The 26,246-nt window shown below is 41.1% G+C and overlaps 1 protein-coding gene across 1 annotated transcript; it reads left to right on the forward strand.

The window, feature by feature from the left end:
- Positions 1-37: 37 nt before the first annotated feature.
- Positions 38-22,390, forward strand: CD53 (CD53 molecule). Its single transcript, XM_072644302.1, has 8 exons — positions 38-155; positions 13,592-13,671; positions 14,577-14,765; positions 16,270-16,344; positions 16,902-16,997; positions 17,897-17,977; positions 19,971-20,054; positions 21,154-22,390. Exons 2-8 carry the CDS (start codon positions 13,609-13,611, stop codon positions 21,223-21,225), a joined length of 660 nt encoding a protein of 219 aa, XP_072500403.1. The 5' UTR covers positions 38-155; positions 13,592-13,608; the 3' UTR covers positions 21,226-22,390.
- Positions 22,391-26,246: the final 3,856 nt, after the last annotated feature.

Raw genomic sequence — 26,246 nt, forward strand, 5'->3', positions numbered from 1 at the left:
AACTTCCTGTCATCTCAACAATTCTGTGAAAGGCCTCACTTCCCTTTTTCACTAACAGCATCGGAAATCAGCACCATCAGACCCCAGCCTCCACCCCAGGGAAGGGGCACCAAGCTCTGTCTGAAGAACACTGAGACAGAAGTTGCCCAGGAACGGTAAGATTTATCCTTTTTTTCTAGCCTTCAATCAATCCTATTGTGAGGCCAAGGTCATTTCTTTTTAAATTAAGGGGAACCTAGCTTAGGCTTCAAGGGACTATTTGTTTACCATATCTTCAAAGCTTGGACAAGGCCCCAGTAGCCAAACTTGAGATTTCAGCCCAAATGGACTTAGAATTAACTAGTTTCCTATTAGCTGATTCTCTAATTAAGGGATAAGAGAACATTTCAGGGTCTGTACTGCATGTTGACAATTTCACAAGGACACTCTACTGACAATTTCACGAGGTTTCTTTCTTAGTCCTATCCCAAGAAGATTCCCGAAGCTTCCAAACTTTGACAGACTCCGTTACTCTGAATGGGAGAGGAGAGAGAAGGAAGATTTTAGGAAAGTTTGTGATATATGAATCTCTGCTTCGGGTCCAGAATATGTAATCTCCTCCCATATTCCTCCATGATTTGGAAAATTTTTCAGAAACCAGATTTAGTGACTTGTAGAGAGATTTCAGAGATCACCAAAAACAAGATGCTTTTCACTAGGTTTAGAGAGTGGAGTTCCCATAGGGCACATCTAAACCTGTGCCCCATCAGGTTCTCAGGAACCAGAGAGAGTATATGGGATCAAAACAGAAGCATTTAGGGTATCAGTGACTGATGTTCATAAACCGCATGAACAAAATTGTGTGGCTTAGAATACTGGTGGTGGTGGATTAGCCTTGGAAATCAGAAAGCGCTGGGGGACAGAGCTTGCCTCTTCCTCTTGCTGGTTGTATGACTCTTGGCATATCACTTGACTGCTAAATCCCCATTTCAGACAGATTTCAAGGTGGCAGGGGGCGGGAATGGGGAAGAGGCATGGACAGGGCTTTTGCTCTTGAAAGAGGCACAATCTTGGAGTCAGGAAGACCTAGATTCAGGTCCTGTTTCTGACACATATCAGCTGTGTGACCATTAACAAGTCACTTAATCTTTCAGTGCCTTAGAGAATTAAGTCTGTAGTCATTACATAGGTTGCCATCTCCATTGGTGAAAGATGTTTCCATACTGGGAGTTCCACCAACTGATGAGATTACAAGTTTGGATATTTTTAAATGTATAAAACAAATCTAATAACTTTTTTAAAATTCTAGATTGAACATTCATTAAAATTCTAATAATAATAGCTAGCATTTACCTAGCACTTTACAAAGATTACCTCATTAATTCTTACAACAATCCTGTAAGATGGATGCTTTACAGATGAAGGAACTGAGGCATGCAGAGGCTGCTTTTCCAGGGCCATGTAGACAGTAAGGATCTCATACAAGATTTGAATTCAGGCCTTCCTGACACCAAATCCAGCGCTCTCCATTTACTATCTAGCTCTCTCTAGATGATAATTCATTGAAGCATAATATATTACCAGATACTCTAAGGCTATGCCAGCTGAGCAAAAACTCTAGCAGCTTTACCAAGCTCGAAATACGGGCTCAGGGATGAATTTTGTGTGCATCTATCAACTGAGGAACTGCCTAGGAGCACAGAGGCTCATTACCAGAAGTTTGGCCACTGGGTGATTATTTCTTGGTCACAGAAAGTCATAAAGGGCATCTAATAAATTGTAGTGTGCTTGTGTCCTCCTGTCCAAGAAGGAATTATTCACACCAATGGAATCTTGAATCTCTGAACCACAGAAACAAGTATATGTTTAAACAATTTCTATCTCATATCTCCAAACTGATAACTACAGTCACAGGCATGCAACAAAAGGGAGCAATCCATTACCAAACAGGTCTCCTTGCTGGGTTCTGTCTTACTGTGATATCACTACATCCTGTGAAAATTTGCTTTTTCTCCTAGATAAAGAACCTACAAAGATCCAAGCTGATTATTCCCAGTCTAGGTCGAGAATGATTGAGGGTACAGAGTTAGAAACTCCTTGACAGATTCAGGACCAAATCAGTGTAGAAAGATTAGGAGAGGAGGTAGGAGGGAGAAGCTACTCAGAGACTGTCCTCAGTCTAGATAGTGTTAGGGTGGAAGCTCAGGAAATGTGTGTGAATGGATAATCTTTTAAAAATGAATAAGATAAATGGTCAAAGGATACGAACAGGCAATTTTCAGAGGAAGAAATTAAAGATATCTATAATCATACGAAAAAATGCCTAAATCACTTTTGATTAGAGAGATGCAAATCAAAACAACTCTGAGTTACCACATCACACCTATAAGACTGGCGAACATGACAGAATAGGAAAATGATAAATGTTGGAGAGGATGTGGGAGAGTTGGAACACTAATTCATTGATGGTGGAGCTGTGAGCTGATCCAACCATTCTGGAGAGCAATTTGGAACTATGGCCAAAGGGCTACAAAAATGTGCATACCCTTTGACCCAGCAATATTGCTTCTAGGCTCATATCCCCAAGAGATCACAAAAATGGGAAAGGGTGCCACATGTACAAAAATATTTATAGCAGCACTCTTTGTAGTTGCCAAAAACTGGAAATCAAGGGGATGCCCATCAATTGGGGAATGGCTGAATAAATTATGGTATATGAATGTAATGGAGTACTACTGCACCATAAGAAATGACGATCAAGAAGACTTCAGGGAGGCCTGGAAGGACTTATATGATTTGATGCTGAGAGAAAGGAGCAGAACCAGGAGAATTTTGTGCACAGCAATGACCACAGTGTGCAAGAGTTTTTGCTGGTAGACTTGGAACTTTGTAATAATGCAAGAACTTAAAAAAAAAAATTCCCAATGGTTTTCTAAGGCAAAATGCCTTCCACACTCAGAGAAAGAACTATGGAATTCATTCATAGAATGTAGCACATCATGTTTGTGTGTGTGTGTGTGTGTGTGTGTGTATTATGTTTTGATTTGTTATATGATTTCTTCCATTTATTTTAGTTTGTCTACATAGCATGACTATAGTGAAAACGTATTCAATAGGAAAGTATATGTAGATTCTATATAGGATTGTATGCCGTCTTGGGGAGGGAGGGAGGTGGGGGGGGGTAGCTGTGGGGGGGTAAAAATCTAAGTTTTATGGTAGTGATTGTAGAACATTAAAAAATAAATAAATAAAGGGAAAAAAGGGAAGAAAAAAATGAATAGGATAGACAGGATTTATAGGATATGCTCTATCTGAAGTTTCCATTGAGGGTAGTTTTATGGTTAAAAGATAGAATGCACAGCATATAAAAAACTATGTAATTGAATAATAGCAGAATTTGGGCTGCTAAATGACTGGACCATTTCATTTTGTCTGCCTGGAAATGAATCTGAACTCTTGAAATTTTGGTTTAAGGATAGTGAGGGCCAAATGACCAAATGTGATAATTCTTCTATCAGAGTGTGTTCCAGTTTGGTATACAATGAAAGGACTCCCAGGTAACCTCCCAGAGCCTTCAGGGACCCTCCTCTGACTCCAGAAGTCACATTATAAAAGTGGGGAAAGGTCAGTACAGTGAATGACAAAAGCAATGGATTGGGAGTCAAAGCCTCTAGGATTTTTGTTCTCTTTTCATCCTTGTTCTGCCCCTTACTATGTATGAAGGGACAGCTAGGTGGTACAGTAGATAGAGCACCAGTGCAGGAGTCAGGAGGACCTGAGTTCAAATCTCACCTCAGACACTTGACACTCACTAGCTGGGTGACCTTGAGCAAGTCACTTACTCCCAATTGCCTCATCCTGGGTCATCTCCAGTCATCCTGATGAATATCTGGTCACTGGATTCAGATAGCTCTGGAGAAGTGAGGCTGGTGATCTGCATAGTCCTCCCTCACTCAGAACAAAGTCAAGTGCAAGTTATGTCATTATTTCTCTGATAGCATGGTCTTCTTCAGCAACGAAGGATGAACATACTACGTATGAAACTTCAGGAAAGTCCCTTAACCTCTCCAGGTTTCAGTGCCCTTATTAAAATGGCTGAACTAGACCTCTCTAATGTTCCTGTCAGCCATAAACTATTTAATGTCTTGAGCCTCCTCCCCCTCTCCCAGCACCATGTTCCTCCTAGACCATTCCCCTATAGGACATTCCAGTCAAGATTTGCCCTGCTCAATCAGTGACTCATGATCCAGACCTTCCTTGAAGCCTTTTCTCCTTTAGCAACACACCTGCTTTATGTCCCACTCTTTGGGTCTAAGGAGAAAGTCTTCTTCCTGTAGTCAGAGAGAGAGTGGGACTGAGAAGCAGGATTTGTGACAAAGTAAAGAACAGGCCTTCCCTTTCCTTTCTTCCTTTCAGTTTAGTTTCTTTCTTGGTTTAACAATGGTAAAAGGGTAGGTTTGCTGTGAATTTATATAACACTCATTCTTACAGTTTCTGTTACAGGAAATAGCAGTCAACTGTGGTTTGACTGTTACTCTAAAGTTAGTCAGTCAACAAAAATGCATTTATCAAACACTCACTAAGTATATCACCCTGTACTAGGCCCTTTGAAAAACAGAAAAGAGGACATGGTCCGTGCATTTTGGGAAACATTTGGGAAAGTTTAATAAGGGGGCACCAGGAACAGACACAAGGCATAGATAATTATAGTAATAACTCAGTTGTACACAAAACTTCACAAATAACAATTTTTCAAATGCTTGAAGGCAGTTACCATGTGCCTTTAAAGATACTGGAAATGCAAATGTCATATACTGGGAACAGCAATCAGATCCACTGACCCAGAATAAAGAGTTCAGGATGGGGACTAATGAGAAATGTCTGGAAAGGTAGACTGGAGCCACTTTGTGAAAGGTGATAAATTCCAGAGACATTTGTATTTTACGCTAGTAGCAATGAGGAATCGGCAGCTCTTAAGCAGGAGAGTGAATGAAAAAGCATTTCCGCTAAGCCTATGGGCTGGGGGTAAAAATACTGAGTGATGACAGTCCCTACCCTCAAAGAGCTTACAGGGGTATTCAGGACTAAGGCATTTTGGGTGGATAGTTACAGAGACAGTGCATGACACTGGATTGATATTCTCTGTCCTGGAATAATAGCAGAGTTGATTTGACCATGGTTCGCGTTTCCAGAACTGGAAAGTGATACTGGAAAGAGACAGAAAGGGTATGATGCCAGTGTGCAAGGGGAGGCAGATGGTGCTAATGTGGACAGTGAGGTTGATGATGAGAAGGGAATGAAGCGAAGTATGGCTGGTGCTTTCACTAAACAGTAAAGAGAATGAGGATCTCGGATTGGAAGTTCCTCTAAAACATGGAGGTCTGTTTAACCAGTGAGGAGGCTGGCAAAGAGGTAGTGGAGGAGGTGGGTAGAGAGGACAAAGGATAAAGGGGTACGGTCACTCAGTCGGTATGCATTCATTGAGCTCCTCCTATGTGCCTAAGCACTGGGGATACCAAGGAAGGTAAAAGGCAATCCCTGCCAGTCTAATGAGAAGATGTAGAAACAATGTATACAGGACAAATTGGAGATAATAAATAGAAGGAAGGCGCTCACATTAAAAGGAATCAGAAGAGGGAGAAAATTTGAAACTCAAAATCTTATGGAAGTGAATGTTTAAAACAAGAAATAAATTTTTTTTTTTTTAAAAAAGAGGGATCAGGAAAGGTTTTTTTTAAGAAAATGGGATTTTAGCTGGAAGTTGAAGAGATGGTGATAAGAGGGGTGAGAATTCCAAGCAAGTGAGGAGTCAGTGAAATTTCATAGTCAGGATGGTATCAGGAGGTTCTGAGTTCAAATTTGGCCTCATACACTTATAAACTATGTGACTCTGGGCAAATCACTTAATTCTGATTGCCTTAAAAAACAAGGAAATTAAAAACTCATAGTCAGGAGATGGAATATCTTATTTGAAAGACAGCAATGATCCTTGTCACTGTTACATAAAAGAGAGTAAAGTATAAAAAGATCAGAAAGTTAGGAGGAGTTCAGGTAGTGAAGGGCTTTGAATGCTAAACAGATTTTCTATTTGATCCAGGAGGCCAAAGGGGGCACTGGAGTTTACTGAATAGAAGAAGAATATGGTCAGATTAAGATCAATTTGACCTTGACAACTGAGTGGAGAATGGACTGGTGCAGAGAGAGAGACTTGAATCAGAGAGCCTGCCTGCAACCTAGCTCAGTAGTCCAGGTCTGAGGTAATAGGTTACTCCCCTGGGTGGTGGCTGTGGCAGAAGAGAGAAGGGGGCAAATACAATACATGTGATGGAGGTAAAATCAGCAAAAGACACCAAGAAGGTAGCAGGGAAACCAAGAAAGACAGGTAGAGGAGAACCAAGGCAAAGCATTCAGGAAAACCTAAAGAGAATGACAAGGAGAAGAGGGTGAGGGGCAGAGAGGGCAGGAAGGATGAAGATGGAAAAAAAGGTCATGAGATTTGGCACTTAAGAAATCACTGGTAACTTTGAAGAGAACCGTTTCAGTTGAATGAGCTCAGACATCAGACTATAGCAAACAAGGAAGAGAGTGAAAGGAGAGGAAGTGGAGGTATTCATTACAGACAATATTCTCAAGTTTAGCTATAAAAAGAAGGGATTAGAGCAATGGATAGGGTACTGGGCCTGGAGTCTAGCTGTATCACCTTGGGCAAGTCATTTAACCTTTGCTTCAGTTTCCTCAACCATCAAATGAGGATAATGGTAGCACCTACCTCCTAGGAGTTTTGAGGATCAGCACTTAGCACAGTGCTGGGTATATAGTATGTACTGTATTATTGCTTATTATCATCATAGTCGTTGTTAGCTAGTGGGGATAGATGGATCAAGTGAGGTTTTTGAGCGCATTTAGGATGCGCTCACAGGATGAAGCACACCGGCATTTTGTAGGGAGAAGGGAAGCAGTCAGTAGACAAGGAAAGAATGAAGATAAGTGAGAGACTGGGGATGATGGAGGGAGCATCTTCTGGAGAAGATGAGCTGGAATGGGATCACTTGTGCATATAGAGAGGTTTGCCTTTGTAAAGTGATGGCTTCAGTAAGAGAAGACATCTGGGTGATGTGAGGTGAAGAGGAGGAGAGAAGGGAGAGTTTTTATCAAGAACTTTTGATGAATAACCTTGTTTTTTTTCCATGAAGGTTCTCAGCTGAGAGAGTGCAGGAAAGGGATGCTGTGGAAAACTTGGGGAAGGTTGAAAAGATTTAGAAGAGCTGCTGTAGAGAGTAGGATAGTGGATTCATTAGGGAGGTGTAAAAGAATAGCCTTGCCATAGTGAGGGTCCAGCTAAAGTTCTGAAACATGAAATCTACAGTATAATCAGTAAACATGAATTCATGATTTTATCCAGTTTTGTTCAGTGGCATATGTGGAGGTGGGGGAACCCAGTGGGTGATGGGAGCTATCCAAGGCTGAGGCTTGATCACTGATAAAATAAAGAGCAAAGGGGTTCAAGAGGATGTTATAAAATTGAACTGGTTCACCAAGGGGTCAAGATAGAGAAGGGAAGAGACTGTAGCCAGTGCAAGGGCCTGGGAAAGAAGTAAGGACAAAGGATAGGGTTTGGGGTTTTAATGGAATGACAAGTGAATCAAATATCTGAATTTGAGAATTGGTGAATATGAAAATGGTACATTTGCAGGTGTTGGCAAGATCAAGAGGATGACCATCTTTGTGTGTGTCTGAGGTGTGGTTGAGGAAGAGACCATGTGAAATGAGTAAATTGAGAAATTGTGAAATAAGGTTTCTGAGAGCATACTGATATATATTTTCAAGACCTCTAGCATACCCCTAGCAAGAAGACAAGAGACAGACTGTGAGCCAGGCATAGAAATCAGTGAGGAACGGAGAATATTCTAGACATCAGTAAACAGTAGCTCACAGAATTTTGTTTGGGTGGTAAATTGTTGTGGTTGCATGTGGTTTGTCCTACATTCTTAAAGAGGATCATGATATCAGGGAGATGATGATATGACTTACAACTGACTTTGATTTGAGTGATGGGAGGGCTGTGCAAAGTCACTAGCCTCACTTTCTCCTCCAATATGGATGGAGTGAATTTCAGACAAGGAGAGGGAGGGAGAGTCTGGAATTGGCCATGGAGAACAAGGAATGTTCCAACTCCTCTGCCATGACCAGTGACTGGGGGAATGAGTGAAAGTGTAGCCACTGCTGCAGCACCTTGTACAGACATAATTATTTTCATGTTGTCTCTTACACATTAGAATGTGAACTTCTGGAGAGGGGGGGGGGGACTATGGTTGTGTTTTATTTTTGTATCCTGAGCACCCAGCACTGTGCCTGGCACATAGCAAGTTATGTGCTATGATAAACATTATCCATTGTTTATCAATTTGACTCAATGACCATCATTTCTTATTTGTGGATGCTATATCCTCCTCAACAAAGCATAAGATCAAATTAGCTTTCTTGGCCACTGATTATCACACTGTTAATTCATTTGAAGCTTTAAGTCCACTGAAACCCCTACCTCTATTTCAGATGAACTGCTCTCGTGCCATCCCTCTCCCATTTTGTATTTGTGAAGTTGAGTTTTTTGAATGCAAGTATAAAGCTTTACATCTAGCCACATTAAATTTTATCTTAACATTTAATTTGTTTCACTGTTCTAGCCTGGTAATCCTTTTGGATGCTGTCATCTAATATGTTTACCATCTCTCCCAAATTTGTGTCTCCTGAAAACTTGATAAACATATCATTTATACCTTTATCCAATGGGCAGCTAGGTTGTGCAGTGGATAGAGCACCATTGCAGGAGTCAGGAGGACCTGAGTTCAAATCTCACCTTAGACACTTGACACTAACTAGCTGTTTGACCTTGGGCAAGTCACTTAACCCCAACTGCCTCATCCTGGGTCATCTCCAGTCATCCTGATGAATATCTGGTCACTGGATTCAGATGACTCTGGAGGAGAAGTTAGGCTGGTGACCTGAACAGCCCTCCCTCACTCAAAACAAAGTCAAGTGCAAATCATGTCATTATTTCTGATGGCATGGTCTTCTTCAGCAATGAAGGACAAACACATACACAGCCTATATCCAAGTAAGTCATTGATAAAAATGTTAAAATAGCACAAAGGATCGGAATTGTTTTTGTTGGCATCTCCAGAAAGAAGATTGGTAACCCCCTTGAGCTTCTCATCCCTTTTGGGCTGCCATAATCTTCTTTCTCTGAACTTTTTGAAATTTATTACCAACATTTTCCCAGGTTTCCTCTCTTTTTCCATCATGAATTCTAAGATGGAGCAATCAGTTTCTCACAAAGTTGCCATCATTTCTACTTTGATAACCAGTTCCTCTTTGTTGGTCAGAATTAGTTCCAGAATAGCTTTTCCTTCCTCAATTTATCTACTTTTGAAAGAATGAAATTATTAAAGCCAGTCAAAAGTCTATCAGCTTATTTGCTTTTGGCATAGAGTTCCAGAAGTTGTCCAAAAATTTAAATGGGCCATACCTCTGTAACAAGTTTGTGATTTCTTACTGAAACATTTCTTTCCTCCAAGTGGGTACAGGATATTGTTTGCTTCTCTTGCCATTGAGCTTAAATTCTCTCCATCTTGCTTCCTCCCTCTCTGGTTCCTAGATCTCCTTACCTATGTTTTCTTGTTTCTTGATGTTTCATAAAGTCATTAGCTTCCATTTGCCCATTTCTAATTTTTAAGGAATTGTTTTCTTCAGTGAACTTTGTGCCTCCTTTTCCATTTGTCCAATTCTACTTATTAAGGTGTTCTTTTCTTCAGTGAACTTTGTGCCTCCTTTTCCATTTGGCCAATTCTGCTTTTCAAGGCATTCTTCTCTTCATTGAATTTTTGTGCTTCTTTTACCGTTTAGCCCATTCTGGTTTTTAAGATGTTATTTTCTTGAGTATTTTTTGTGTCTTCTTTACCAAGATGTTGACTATTTTCATTATTTTCTTGTATCACTCTAATTTATCTGATTGATTTTTCCTCTGTCTCTCTTACTTGATTTTTAAAACACTTTTTGAGCTCTTCTATGACCTAGGACAGATTCATATTTTTCTTTGAGGCTTAGGATTTAGCAGTTCTGACTCTGTTGTCCTCTTCTGACTTTGTGTTTAGATCTTCCCTCTCAACATAGTCATTTTGTATAGTCAGGATATTTTTCTGTTGCTTGCTCATTTTTTCCAGCTTATTTCTTGACTTTTAACTTTATGCTAAAGCAGGGCTCTTCTTCCAGAGTGAAGAGGGTACTGTTCTAAGCTTCAGGTGTTTTGTGCAGCTGTTTCCAGAGACAATCCTGGGAACCTGTAAGTTTTCTAGGGAGAGGCAGGCTTACTCCTCTCCTGGGTTGTACTGTGGTTGTGAGAGACCATACATTCTTTTCTTCCCGAGCTGAAACCAGGGTCTCTTCTCTACTGTGGCCCCAAGTTCTGGTGTGTTAGTGCTCCTCCTTGCCCTGGGACTAAGACCCAAGACTGTGACCCAGTATGGACAGTGCAACTGAGTCCTACCCCATTGCCAATAAAGGGACCCTTCTAATCTCCTTCTGACCAGTTGTCCAATCTCCATATCATCTGTGGGCTAAGAGGTTTGGAAGATGCCATTGCTGCCACTGATTCATTCACCCCCAAATCTTACTGTTAGTTTGCTGGGACCCAGTCTGAGCTGGACTGTGCTCCACTCTCACCTCAGTGAGATAGACCTTTCCTGCTGACCTCCTAAGTTGTCTTGGTCTGGAAAATTGTTTCACCCCATCCTTTTGTGGGCTCTACGGCTCCAGAATGTGTTTTGAGATGATATTTAAAGCTGTTTGGAGGGGGAATCTGGAGGAGCTCAGGCAAATCCCTGCCTTTTCTCCGCCATCTCGACTCTACCTCTCCATAAGTATGTTCTCTTTAACAGGGATCTTCACCACTCTCTTTAAGCTATTCTCCTCCTTTCGAATAATGTATATTATTCCAGAACCACAGTCAAATAAGTTCCATCTCTCCCAAGTTTCAGTGATACCTATAAAGTTGAATCAACCTACTCGCATTAGAAATTTTAATACACCTTGCCTGTTACCTACATTTTGCATGCATGTATACAAATTTGAGGTCATATGTTTCTGGCCTCACTTACTCTTAGCAACCCCTACCGTCTAGGAAATTCTGAGCACCTTGAACACTTCATGATGTGAGCAACTGATACAGCTTTACTGGCCATTCAGTGAGCACTAAGTCCAACTCAGCTGCTTTGGTGCCAGCGGAGATATTATATACTGACAGATATCTCCCATAAATATATGGAGGTACCTTGCCAGCCTGTTCTTTTCTTTGTTTCAGTCTAGCCAAAAACAATTATCTCATAATGTGATCAAGTTGTTCTGTTCCTGGCCAAACATGATATATTTCATTTCTGTTATATACTCCAGGTTTCTCTTTTGTGAAGGCTGCCTTTAAATAAGGGCTTCCTCTCACCAGTAATGAGAAGGGCAATTAGTGTTTACTGCTGATTTCTGGTATCATAATCTTAGTATCAGAGCATATAAAGCAGGAAGGGACATTTTAGGCCAGCCCCTTCATTTTGTTGATGAGGAAACTGAAGACCAGAGAAATTAGATATCTCATCTAAGGTCACACAAACAGTAAATACAAGAGTTGGAATTCAGACTCCACCTTCTGGTAATATCATTTATTCCCATGTGAATCACCAGATATGGCTTATGGTCTCAGGTTTGACAAGTCTTTGGAGGTTCTCCATCATATCGTGAGTACACATGTCCTAGGCAGATGGCCAATGTTCCCATTGCTGATATCACCTCAAGAAAAAGCTGCCTTGGCACTACTCAGAATGAAATACTCAACTACCACTACTTATCACTTTTGCCTCTGACCCTTCCAGGATGACCTGTCTTCAATAGCACCTATGGATCCATGTTAGTCCTCAGAGCATATGAGGCTGCCAGTTTGGAGCATGAAGTCCCATGGGACGGTGCAAGTCTGTATATGACAATAGAGTGAGAGGCCTGTGGTGACATGACAGCAAATTAGAATATAGAGGATAACAGTAGCTAAAAAGTGGGAGGGCAGAGATAGTCTTATCCACTTGGATGTGAAGGAAAGGAATCAGGGCTTGTTGGCTGGTTTTATGTATATGCATCTAAGGGCTTTTAAAGAACCAGGTGATGGAGGCTATCACCTTTTTCCCAGCCTTGTCTACCCTTTCCATTTCTCTATTCTCCACCACACCCCCATGTGAATATGGGGATGCCCCAATTTGTGGCCTTTAGCAAATGCTATGATTCACTGCATTGAGTATATATTAGGGTCAATTGGTATTTGTTGAAATGAAGAAAGATGAGTTTTCAAGCACCTATATTCAAAGGCGTGGTTTGGTTTGGTTTGGAGAGTAATTCTTATTGCTGTAGTCCTAACTGAAGGATACATGGGTATATAGTCTAGGGAAAAGAAGACTTGGTGAGGAGAGAGCAGAATGTGATATCTGTCTTTTAATACATGGAGGATATTCATGTGGAAGGGACAGAATTGTTCTGCTTTGGCTAAAGTGGAAGAACATATGAAGAAGTTACAGACTCAGTTTGGCTGAATGTGGTGATAATCACCTATAAACCCAACTGCCAGGAAGGCTGAGACTGGCCCTCTCGTGAGCTGCAGTGGGCCATGCTGGTCACACTAAGTTCAGCAACAACATAATTAGCTCCTAGTGATGTGGTACCACCAGATTATGTAAGGAGGGTCAAACTGGCCTAGGTTATAAATGGAGCAGGTCAAAGCACCCATGTTGATTAGCAGTGAGACTGAGACTGAGGAGCTCCTGTACTTCAAGCCTGAGTGAGATGGGAAGACCCAGTCTTTAAAAAAAATATATATCAGATTGACTATATAGTTTCATATGATAATAATTAGAGCTGTTCAAAGATAGAACGGGCTGATTTGGAAGGTAGTGAGTCCCCTGTCATTAAAGTTAAGGATATTACATATGAATTCATGCTTTTGGGTAAGAGTTAAACTAGATAACTTCTGAGACTGTCTTACAACCCTATTGTTCTCTGATTCTCAATGCATTGTGATATGTCCCTGATTTCAGAGGCAGTTAGGGGATACTTAGCCGCTAGGCTCATGACTCAGGTCCAAGGAAGATTTATGATCTCTCTGGAACAGATTCCTAAGTATCAGGAAATTGAATATCTCAAACTACATACAGCCATTCTATAGAGCTGAGGTTCCTTTGTTCACTGAACTTGGCTACCATGCCTCAGTTTCCTGGTTCCTCCATCCTTGAAGTTTATTTCTCTCATTGGTGAGACCTCCTAGAATCTCCATTTTGAGGAAGGACCCACACTAGCCATCCTTCCCTCTGTGTACTTCCCTATTATGCCCCACAGGTACCCCTTTCCCTCTTTTATGTGTTGTCTTCCCTGCCCCTCTCCCACCTTAGAATGTAAGCTTCTTGAGTCTAAGGACTGCCTTTCTTTTGCTTGGGCTCTATGTTCAACACCATGCCTGGCACACAGTGAGCCTTGAATAAATGTTTGTTGATTGACTGATTGATTCTTCCTCCAAACTTCCCTTCCGTAGGGCAAGACTGCCCCAGCATGGGCATAAGTAGCTTGAAAGTGCTGAAATATGTGGTATTCTTCTTCAATCTACTCTTCTGGGTAAGTATTTTTAGTTGGCTCAGTTTCCTTTAGTGCAGTGCCTCTCTGCTTTGCTCCTCTCTCACCATCCTGAAAAAAGTAGTTCTAACTATCCCACCCAGCATACCAATAATCCATGAAGAGAGAGAAAGAGAGTAGTTTTCCCTCTTCTCTTTCCTCCATGCCATGGGGTAGTTTCCAAACTATTAAAGATGTTCATAACTGGATCACCCCATGATATCAAAAAGCTTGAGGAATTAATCCCATTTTTCTTGGCTTCTGCTACTCTCTTTCTGCTATGGGACATGGCTTAGGAGTCACAGACTCAGAAATGAAATCCTTTGTAGGAACCATTCTGGATTCCTTTAATGAATGTCTGAATTACAGAATAAGTAGGTCATCCAGTCCTGGAAGGTTTCACTGTGTCAGGCTCAGTGATCAGAACCAAAGACACTTGAGCATAGTCTCTGTTAGATGCTCCTTGGGCCTTGGGTTCTCAAAGTGTCTGCATAGCAGAAAGTTTTCTACCCTTGCCTATCTTGAATCAAGGTATCTAAAGGAATGCTCATCATAAGGGATACTTCAGGAAAGGTGAACGTGGGGCACTAGGATGGCCAGTATCTGGAAATGGGTGTGTTTTTATGGGGATCAAGTCTGCCATGTTCTCTAGGATGTTTTGGGTAGATGTTTGATGAGAACTTTTCCCAAGAAACAACAGTTTCTCTCAGCCCTCCTTTCTCTCTGATGCTTCATCCCTTTTAGCATGTGAGAGGCTGAGTTCAGCCTTGGAGTCACTAACCAGATTATCAGTGGCAAGAATACCATGGGGGCACAAGGGTAGATCTGGCCTCCAGTCAAGAAAGAGCGGAACAACACTGGTGGCCATCTCCTTGTCTTCAAGGTATTCCTGGTCTTGCTTATTTCAGATCTGTGGCTGTACCATTTTGGGCTTTGGGATCTTCTTCCTGATCAAAAATAGCTTTGGAGCCCTGTTCTACAGCCTTCCCTCCCTCACCGTGGGCAATGTTGTCGTCATTGTGGGAACGATCATCATGGTGGTTGCCTTCCTGGGGTGCATGGGCTCTATTAAAGAAAACAAGTGCCTTCTCATGTCGGTGAGTGTCAGCCAGGGGGACTGATGCCATGTGGAATAATCGGGATGCTTTGTGGGGTTCAATAAACTTTGTCTTTTTAATCTAACTTTATATGGGCAGCTAGGTGACTCAGTGGATAGAGCTCCTGGCCTGCAGCCAGGAAAATTGATCTTCCTGAGTTCAAATCCAGCCTCAGACACTTACTAACTGTGTGACACTGGGCAAGTCACTTAACTCTGCTTACCTAAGTTTCTCATCTGTAAATGAGATGGAAAGGGAAATGCCAAACTACTTCATTATCTAGGCCAAGGAAACCTCAAATGTGGTCACAAAGAGTAAGACATGACTGAAACAGCCAAACAACAAAAAAAATTATATGGAGACTTTTCTTGCCCTATTCAGGAAGCTAGGTCAAGATCAGCACTTATAGTAGAGTACCTAACAACCTTTGGACACTGTGGTTCTGGTCTTTTGGTAGGGAACATATTTCCCATATGTCTTAATATCTGCCCTTTACTACGGGCAATCAGTCCTGCATAATTGTTCCATTTTTGTTGTTGTGTCCCTAGTACCTGGCACATGGTAAGCAGGTGCTTAATAAAGACTTTTTGACTGATTGAGTATATGGTTCTAACAATAACCAGTAAGATTTAATAAACAAATTCCTGGGCGTGATCAGATATTTGACTCTCTAGATATGACTGAGATCCTTGAGAACAGACTGTGTGGTTCCTTCTCTATCTCCCCACATAGGACATTGTGCACAGGGGACCACTCCAACCATGGTCTGAATCAACTGACTAAAATTGCCTAATACTCTTGTGCTTCCTCTGAGATCTGTTATTCAACCAGTCATTCCACTTCCTACGAAGTATTTGACTAGAATCATGAGAGATAAGGTAGAAATTCCTGTTTTCCAGAGCTCCCCGTCCAAAAAAGAGTTCTCTCTCTCTCTCTCTCTCTGTCTCTCTGTCTCTCTGTCTCTCTCTCTCTCTCTCTCTCTCTCTCTCTCTCTCTCTCTCTCTCTCTCTCTCTCTCTCTCTCTCTCTCTCACCTTCCCTCCCTCCCTCTCTCCCTCCTGTCTCTAGAGCATGCACGCATGCACACACACACACACACACACACACACACACCAGTATGAGAAACACAATACTTCCCCAAACATAAAGAAATACAAATCAGCCACATGTATCCAGTCAGCATGACTCATTTGTTAATTAAATACTCCCGGTGTGAACACCATAAGATCCCTGCCTTCAAGAAGAAATATGGGACAAACATGGACAAAAATGTGCACGTAAATACTAAGTGATTAGGTGGCACAGAGCAAATCAAATAAAGGATTAAATAAATGGACATAGGGACAGATAAGTCATGGAATGACTGAATCTTAAAATCACAGAATCTCAGAGTGGGAAGGGATGTCTGGCATCCTCTTGCTCAATCCACTGCTAAGAACAACATGTCCCACTAGTGTTGGTCCCATCGTTGTCCCAATAAGTGATCTTGTTTTCTTTCCTGATAGTTCTTTGTCCTGCTCCTTTTCATCCTTTTGATTGAGGTGACTGTGGCCATCCTGCTCTTTGTGTATGAACAGAAGGTATGTAATGGGGAATGTTATCCCCTGTATCATTCATAAGAAGGAAAAATCTTGATTTGTGAGTGTGTGGAAAAAATAGTCATGCAGAGGTTCGTGGGTCTGATTTGCATATGGGCCTTGGATCTTCATAAGCTGATTGACATCAGTTATTTTTCTGAGCGTGCAGAAGTAAAGATCATCCAGCACCTGATAAAAACAATCCCAATTGTCAATACTAATGCAGTTACCTAAGTCTATGTGACAGGATTGAAGAGTTTTTCCTGGAAATAAAATGATATAACCCAAAGACCAGTATCTCAATGCCTAAACTGCTTTAATATTTTGGTCACTTTTAAAAAATCTTTTTAAACTGAAGCCTCTTAACTGCCAGTAAATCAAGTATATTCAAGACATACACTCTACTCCTCTCTTATCTCTCGGAAGAAAGATTACCAAGGAAATAGAAGTAAAATAGTAAGAAATCCTTTGCCTATACTAGGCTCCAACTTTGTCCCTTAAAAAACTCTTTCAATGATCTAACTTTTGTTTCCTGATATCTCCCCTTCTGGATCACTTAGATAGATGATTATGTGGCTGATGACCTGAGCCGGAGTATCCAACGCTACAAGTCTGATAACAACACCAAGATGGCATGGGATGGAATCCAGAACTATGTAAGTCAAGTCTACAGGCAGGTTTACTTGAGTACTGGGGCCAAAGGCAAAAGATTATGGCCTGACGCACCCTGTGAGTTTGTACATTGGAGACTTGGGGAAAGATCCTCCCTGGTATTTAGTTCTCTCCAGTTTCTGCCCATCCCAACTTTCAGAATGGCATGAGGTTTGCTCCTTGGAGGTAGGAGATCAAAATATGTCTCTTTGCATATGCTTACATGGTATGGTCCAGAGAATAATGGACTTAGAGTCATGAAGACCTGGGTTTGAATCCTATCCTTGACAAAGATTAACTGTGTGACTGGGCAAGTCAGTCATTCTGAGATTTAACCTCTTTGTGTTTCAAATTTTTATCTGTAAAATGGAAATGATTCCTGCAGTACCCATTTCACAGGATTGTTGTGATGGTTATGGGAGATAATATCCATATAAAATATTTTGTGAACTTTAAAGTACTATGGGAACGTCAGCTGTTACTGTCATTACTCTTATTATTAGTTCTATATTTGGCCTATGTTTGCCTGAAAATGGAACATAGGCCACACCTAAGGATATGCCACGTGTGATGATCAGTGCCTCATCCCTGACCCTGTCTGATGTTGATCAGGACAGCAGGCAGCTGTCAAGGATGGAGACAGAACTGAGCCAAAGGCAAATGACGATGTTTACAGCAGACCAAGTCTACCATATCCCCCGTGAGTCAAATCTGTGACCCAGCCCATGAGCCTGACCATGACCAGTATCTGCTAGAATCCCTTTGCTAGCCTGGGTAGCCAGTGGACAGCTTCTCTGGAGGCAAGCTCCAAAGATTTATCTTTCTTTCTAAAGGGTTTAGTCATTCCATATTCCTTAAGCCACTAACTCTTTACAAATAACCTTCTTTTGGGTTTATATTTCAGCTAGAGTGCTGTGGTATAAATGGCACGAGTGATTGGAATGGCCATCCCCCGAAATCTTGCCCCCGTGGTCCAAACACTCAGGTAACCCAGGCAATGTCTCTCCTTTTGTTTCTTTTGAGAGGATGACTGCTTTGGAAACCATCAAGTATTGTGAGGTCACAGTGCTCCAAGCTAGAGACATCAGACTTTAAGTAAAGGAGCATAACAGGAGATGAACAGACCCATAATATTACCAGTTAGCTAAGTGAAGCAGAAGATTAATGATCTTCTGAGCCACTCAGTTTTAGTGGTAGAGAGATGGAAAGGCCTAAGGTACACAGTTAGGGCTCTTTACTGGTACTCTCACCAAAAGCACTAAAGGCAAGTCATTCAATCTCCTTATACTTTGGTTTCTTCACTTATAAAGTTGATTTACTTGCAGTATCCATTCCAACATATAGCAAAGTGTCAGGTACACACTAGATGTGTAATAAATACTTGAGATACAAGACTGTGGTAAGTAAAGTGCCTTGTAAACCTTAAGGTGCTTTGTAAATATGAGTTGTCACTGCTATTAGTGATGATGATTGACAGACTGCTTGGCATAGCAGGTAGCATGTTGGATTTGGAATTAGGAAGCCCTGAGTTCACATCCTACCTCTGACATTTACTAGCCTTGTGACCACAGGCAAGTAATTTCATATCTCTCAGCTTTAGGCAGTTCTCTAAAACTATAGGTTTGAGGTGAATCTAAATCAGCTTCATCTACAAAATCATAGATTCTTGATGTATTAACATGACAAAAATAATAAAATTAGAAGGAAAAGACTGATCTGAAGAAGAATGGAGCTTTGTCTCAACACTTGTGAGTATGACTTCTCCTGTTCAGAAGTAGGAGTGAAGGGATAGACTAAAGGAGCCCCACCACCACGTCAGGTCCCCTCCACAACCACCTTTCAGCAAAGGGGAAATCCTAGTTTGGCTTGTGCCTTCCTGAAGATTCCAACATGCAGCTCTGAGGTGGGTGGCAAACTATGTTTCCACTAGAGTTGTCTTGGTCCTCCAGAAGGAGTATACTTCTCCCCTCCCCTCCCCGCTCAGATTAGAATGGGGCATCTACCCTCAGGATAACTTCCTTCTTCCCACTGTTCTACCACTCCCAAGGCAGTATGAGGGTCCCCAGTGTTCTCTGGTCTTTGGGAATGTAGGCTGAGATACTTTCCATGCCATGCTTCAGTTTCGCTATCCAATTCAAACTAAGAAACAGCAAACCTACTACGTGTGAGGCACTAGAAATACAAACACAAAACAGACAAGAATATCCTTGATTATTTGTTAAAAATAAAGGAGCCCTAACAACTCAGGAAAATCAGGAAAGAATTTCCAAAGGAAGTGGAATGTAAAAGGTGAAGGTGAGAAGGGAAGATGTCCCAGAAGTGGGGCACAGCTTCCACAAAGGCACAGTAGTGGTAGATGAGAAAAACCAAGGAGGTTAGTTTGGCTGGAATATAGCATGTATGAAAGGTAAAGAAGTCTTGAGAGACAGGCTGGAGTTAGCCTGGGAAAGTTAAATCCCAAAGCTGAGAAGTTTTTCTTTCATCCCAGAAACAAAAGGGAGCCTTTGCAACTTCTTGAGCTAGAGGATGCTGTACTCCTATCTTGTGCTTTACGAAGATGACTTTGGCAGCTGTGTGGAGGGTAGCCTGGAGAAGGGAAAGATCAGGAGTCCAGGAGAAGCTTGTTGCAATAGTCTGAGGGAGAAGTGATGGGGGAGAAAAATACTTATCTTTCATAAAACTAGGTAAGGGAAAATGTGAAGGCTCTTCCAGTCAGCTGAAACAGCTAGCTACTATAAGGACATCATTATGTTTGAAAGGAAGCGGGTTTTGGAGCCCAGAAGATCTAGGTTCAAGTTTGCCTATGTCCCATACTGATTGTTTGACCCTCACTGAATCACTCAATTTCCTAAGGCTCTAGGCAATTCTCAAAAGTGTTGATCTGCAATGGTAGAAGGAATTTCCTGACATGGGAGTTCCCTGTCATTGAAATTATAAGCCCTATCCCCATCATTATTTTTATCTTCTGTTTTTCCTAGGGATGCTACACAAAAGCAAAAGCATGGTTTCATTCAAATTTTTTGTATATTGGAATCCTTATCATCAGTGTATGTGTCATCCAGGTAAGAATTCTAACTATTACTAGGACAAGTCTAAATGCAATCTAATTGCATCATAAAGATTTCCATCTCTTATCCCATTCCAATTTTCCCCAGTTTAGGTAATGGGAAAATCAGAGCAAGTCCCAGATCTTCCCTTCCACCAGCCAGATACCAAGAAACCTGGTTGACTGGGTCTCTGGCAAACAAAATGCTTCCAGAACAGGGGTCAGCTGGGTAACCTGCCCTTTATGGTCATCAGGTGTTCTGAGCCAAATAAGTGGTCCAGTCAAAAGCCCCTGCACTGACCCTATGGCCTTGGTTCCACCTCTGCTCTGAAAATACAGGTTGTTGGCATTGAAAGTTCCCTGGTTCAAATCAGGGCCCTCCTTGAGAGGTATCCTGGTGTAGTGGATAGGGCAGTGAACTTAGAGTCAGAAAGATCTGGTCCAATCTCCCTGCCTACCAGATTTTATTAGTTGTGTGACCCTAGGCAAGTCACTTAATCTCTCTGTTGCACTTAATCTCAGTTTCTTCATCTGTAAAACAAGAAGTTTGGACCCAGTGATTTCTAAGGTCCTTTCCAGGTCTAAATCTATGATTGTAGGATCTTGATTTGCCTCTGTAAGAAGAGGAATTCTTGCACTCAAGAGAGAAAAAAGCAAAAAGAATTGTAACCAACTTCCTCAATCTGTCTCACTGCGGGAAATACTCAAGGGTGAATTTATACTTCAGTAGCTCATTCTTTTCATGTGAGGCACCAACTTTTCCCTTTTCAACCCTATTACACCACACCTGATTGTTGGGGTTGAGATTGTTTCATGAAATTCTAAAGTGGGACCAGGACTTTTGTCTTGCAATGGGAGGGGTGGGTAAGGAAGACTCTCCAGACAAGACATCAAATGCAGGGTTTGCATTTCGTATGCATTTGGGGTATATAAAATATGTCCTATCCTATGGAACCCCTCTTCTCCTTTTCTATAGTCTCTCACACCTACCTGAGAGAAAAGATCCACTAAGGACAGCAGAAATGATAGCGATGGGTTGGTTTCATAGACTTCCTTGGGTTCATCACAAACTGTGTGCAAGAAAGGCAGACCTCAGCTTTGACCTATCCCCTCAGGTGCTGGGGATGTCCTTTGCATTGACCCTCAACTGCCAGATTGAGAAAAACAGCCAGTCTCTTGGGATATGACCTGAGCTATCCGGGTTGGAGAGAGGGATGCCACAACTATGGAAACAGGCTTCACCGTTGGAAACCCTTTCCTAACTTTTACTTATGGACATAAATCCTTGAATTATTACTTTCCTGAATTGGCTACTCAGCTCTCCTGTTGCCTTTTCTCTTGACCTTGCTCAGCCTCATCCTCTAATCCAAGTAGTTGGTCAGGCATTCATTTCTTGGAGGTCAATGTGAATAAAGCTCTCATTCTTTCCACCACACCCCTTTAAGATAGTAACACAAGTACCAATCAGTGCCTAAGAGGGCTTTGCAGATGCTGAAGGCCAAGAGAACCTCTGGAGTTAACAGTTCAAGTTGCCTCATTTGTTCAACATTTCAAACCAACGTTTACTCATTCAGTCAGGCATATGTTAAGCACTGACTCAGACACTGTGCTAGGCACAGGGTGGGGGGAGGCGGAGGAGGGGAGGGAGAGAAGTACAAAGGTTCAAAGCATCAGTTCAGTATTTGGATGTGAATTGCCTGGCCCAACTCTAAGCTGAAGAAAAGGAGAGAGTCTGAAGTGTCCCAGGCTTTCTCCATTTTTCTCCCAAATGCCCACCCAACTAATCCAACCCCTCAACCTTCAGTATCACCCAGCCTGTCCAACCCAGCCCCCAGATACCCCTTATTTGCTCACACCTAGGCCACCTTACTTAGAGTAAAGAGTCAAGATGTTCAATGCAAGAGTCCCTCACCTAGCTATCCAAACCCAGGCAAAGACAGTATGAGCAGAGTTCCAGCACCAAATTCACCAGATCCTCTCCATGATCACCTTTTCTCCTTTAACTAGGGTGCCTTAGCTGAGAAGGATGATGCTGTGGGCTCTTCTTGTAAGAGGGGAGGCTTTCTTATGCTCAGTGCCCCCTTTCTAGAGAGCCACACTAATGTCCCCACAAAAATTCTGGAATAATTTGTTTGTTGTTTGATTATACTCTCACCTACCAGACGATGTCTTTCTGCAGTCCTTCAGCAGAAAATGAGAGATTCAGTAGAGTGCCTACCTGGGAACAGAACCTATAATACCTGTTAGGGTAATGCCAGCTATTGTTGATCTTTCTGTGTTTTGTCTATTAACCAAGGATTTCTTCATGTGTTTTCCCCACCGCAATAAATTAAACATTTCAAATCTTCTTTACTTTATTTTGACTTCTTGGAGTCCTGACCTTCCTGCCATTGAACGTTATTAAGAGGGACGGGAGTTTTAATCACAAAATCTTGGTCAGAGGCAGGCCTAATTATTGAGGGTGGGAGGAGAGTGAGGAGGGCAAACAGCATGAAGAGTTACAAACCAGATCCAGGGCAGATCCAAAAATCTTTTAACAACAAGCTGTGAACCTGGATTCTAGATCAGTGAGTTCAAAGGTAAATGATGGAGGAGTTAGCAAAGAATAACATGAAGAACTTGAAGAATGGGAGACCCAAAGATTTGTGAACTACAGACTGTCATTGTGAAATCCATGGTCTGGTTTTTTATGTCTGCTTTTTATACTCTGCTCAAACTTTTGGACACTGAGGTTGGACCTCCTGCACCTGTGCTATCCCAGAACACAGATAATCATGGTGATCAGCACAGAGAATAGATATTTGTCTTTCTTAACCAAAGATAGTAACATCTGCCTGACCTATCGTATAAGCTTATTGCAAGAGTCAGTTGCAATGGAGATCAGCAAAGATGGTGAAATAGAAAGAAATAGCGCAACCCAGTTCTCTCACCAGATTATTCTAACAAAGAATGAGGAAGAGCACAAGACTGAGTAGTGATCAGGAATCCAAGGGCATTTTTTTTTCCTGGCCAAGACTGCAGATTCAGCCCATAAGTAAAGAATCAGAGCAGGGACAGGGATGAGGCATGGACCCAAAGTACTGTCATTCTGACCCCAGAACAAGATCTCAGATTTGGGAAGAGTAAACAGAATAGAGATTGTACCCAGAGGTGGACCGTGTAACTCAACCCTGGAAGAGGAATGCAGACTTAGCCCAAAGATCTGAGTTGGGGCTTGTAGCTGAATAACCAAAGCAGGAACTCTGGATCAGGAGTGAGCCTACAGTTTTGTGGTTCTGAACCTACAGAGACTCCCAACTAGTCAACAGGAAACGGAGCCAGCAATTGTCAACTGATGATCTAACTACAGACATGACTACAATTATCATGTGCAGACATAAAGTACAGTCCAGAAGTTGCTACAGTCAGACCAGAAAGGTAGTAATCAGATCATGCCCTTAATCAGACTGCCTAGAGTCCCCTGAAAGCTTGCAATTCAATGGCCTAAGTCATTTCTGAGATCTTTGAACAACACAATATTCAAGACATGGAAAAGTTAGTAGCAGGGCCACACTAGTCCCCAAAATTCCCTGTAGAAGAGCATAGATCTTGCCCCTAATGCAAAATCCCAATTTGAGAAGTAAAACTTGAAAAATTAATAAATATACAAACAACCAAAACGACACTGGAAATAAATGGCTATTGTGGAGACAGTGGCACCAAGAACAAGAACTCAAAAAGATAACGTCAAAACATTTATAAGAAAAGTCTAACAAAAAACAGTGACTATCTACAAGGTCAACTACAATTCTTATGAGAAATGAGACAAGACAAAGGAGGCAAGAAAGTTAAAACGAGATATTTTAAAGGAAATGAGAGTTTTAGAGGAAAAAATTGGAAATGAATGGGGAGTCCTAGAGGAAACATTTGGAAGGAGAATTAAGAGTTTCATACAAGAGACACAAAACCTTATCCAAGTAACAGAATCCCTGAAAAGTAGAATAGACCAAACAAAAGTTAATGACTTTATGAGATAATAAAAAAATATTAAAACAATCAACCAATATACCCTTTTTAAGAGCCTTCTATGTGCCAGGCACTGTGCCAAGTGCTGGGAATACAAAAAGAAAACACAATCCCTGCCCTTAAGGAGCTCACAATCTATTAGACAACAAGAGATAAAAAGTAAGCAAATATGCAGAAACAAGCTATATAACAGGGTAAGTAGGAAATGGTTAAGAGAGAAGCCACTTGATATAAGAAGTTAGGAGAAGGCTTCCTATAAAACATGGACTTAAAGGAAGCCAGGGAGGTTAGCAGATGGAGTTGAAGAAGGAAAGCATTCCAGGCATGAGGGACAGGCAGATGCCAGGAGCTGAGAGATGGAGTATCTTGTTTGTGGAGCTTCCAGGACTATCTCATTTAAAGATACTATCTCATTTTAAAAATAAGTGACCTGTGGAAAACAGGTCAAGTAGAAATAATTTACCATCTTTGGAATACCTAAAGCCATGATAGGAAAAAAAATACATTAGGAATTAAAATTGCCCAGATGTATTAGAATCAGAGAGCAAAATAAAAATAGAAAGAATCCACTGGTCATTTCCTGAAAAATGAAAACTCCCAGGAATGTCAGCCAAAATTCAGAGCTTTCAGGTTAAAGAAAAAATACTGTGAATAATCAGAAATTTCAAATATCTATGATTCATAATCAGGCTTACACAGGATTTGCCAGCTACCATAATAAAGAAACAGAGATCCCAGAATAAGATATTCCAAAAGGCAAAAAGATAGGCTTACAATCAAGAATAACATATGCAGTAAAACTAAGTTTTATCTTATAGGGAGGAAAATGGATTTTTAATGAAATAGAGTACTTACAAGCTTCTTGATGAAAAAACCCAACTGATTAGAAAGTTAGAAATGCAAACACAAGAGTAAAGAGAAATATAAAATATAAATATGAGTGAACAATTAGAAGGTATCATACAAGGGATGGAGTGTTTACATTCTAAAAGGAGGAGATGATGAATGTTACCCTCAGAATGCTAATGTCATAGGGGTCATAGAAGAAGTTAAATAATAACAGAAGGCCTGGGGTGGGTTTTGTTATGCTTTGATGATCTTAGAACAATAAAGAGGGGGAAAGTAATATGCTAGAGGAGAAAGGGGAAGAAAAGATGGAAGGACTTATCTCACATAACTGTGGTGTGCAAGTAGAAGACAATACATAAAAGAAGGAAGGGGTGAGAGAAATAGGTCATTTGAACCTCACTTTCACCTGAACCAGTCAAAGGAGGGTAGAATACCCACAAAAAACAGCTTGAAGAAATATATTCAACTCAACAGGGAGAATAAGAGGGAGTGTGTTGATTTGGGGAGAGATTAGACATAAGCAAATAAGCTTCAAACTTGGAAGGTGGGTCCTGAAGAGATGATTAAAAGAAAAGTAAGAATCTGTAATTTGCATCTGGGCAGGGAGAAGAAAAGACGGGCAGAAGAGTGGAAGTTAATTACATTAACCATAGACCACTGGTGCTAAGTCTACTCTCCACATTCTTTTTCTTCATAAAGAGATGTAAGGAGAGGAAAGAGAGGGGAAAAGTATAAGAGAATAGGATGGAGGGAAATATAGAGTTAATGATCACAACTGTGAATGAGATGGATTGACTCATACAACCAAAGAAGATAGCAAGCATCCAACAATACAGCGTTTACAAGAATCACGCATAAAACAGAAAGACACAGAGTTGTAAAAAGTGGAAGGAGTAAATTCTAATATATTCCAGTAGAACTCAAAAAAGCAGGGATAGCAATCGTGATCTCCGACAAAGCAACAACAAAAACAACAAGAACAATGAAAACCAGCAAAAACAAACCACATTTTCCTGAAGAAGTGCCATACACAATGAATAAATATCAATATTTAACATATACACCACATGGCACAAATACTTAATTTAATGGCCTAAATAAAGGAAACTCTACATGAGTTACTGGGAGCAACAGACAATAAAATAAAACTATAATAATCGTGGATCTCAGTGTACCCATTTCAGACCTTAGGGATATCTGAGAAAAGTAAACAAATTGTTAAGGACAAGAATGGAATTTTAGAAAAGTTATCTATGATAGACTTCAAATATTTACTGAATCAGAATAGAGAAGAGTTAACATATTTCTTAGAATTGTATGACACATTTACAAAAGCTGACGATGTATAAAAGCA

This window comes from Notamacropus eugenii, chromosome 2 (assembly GCF_028372415.1).
Source record: "Notamacropus eugenii isolate mMacEug1 chromosome 2, mMacEug1.pri_v2, whole genome shotgun sequence".
In the NCBI taxonomy this organism is placed as follows: domain Eukaryota; kingdom Metazoa; phylum Chordata; class Mammalia; order Diprotodontia; family Macropodidae; genus Notamacropus; species Notamacropus eugenii.

Bases quoted from the DNA above. Each gene is read 5' to 3' on its own strand.
- CD53 (XM_072644302.1), top strand. From the start codon at position 13,609: ATGGGCATAAGTAGCTTGAAAGTGCTGAAATATGTGGTATTCTTCTTC. The intron at 16,345-16,901 runs GTATGTAATGGG...TGGATCACTTAG, and splicing joins TCTTTGTGTATGAACAGAAG to ATAGATGATTATGTGGCTGA. The intron at 16,998-17,896 runs GTAAGTCAAGTC...TTTATATTTCAG, and splicing joins GGGATGGAATCCAGAACTAT to CTAGAGTGCTGTGGTATAAA.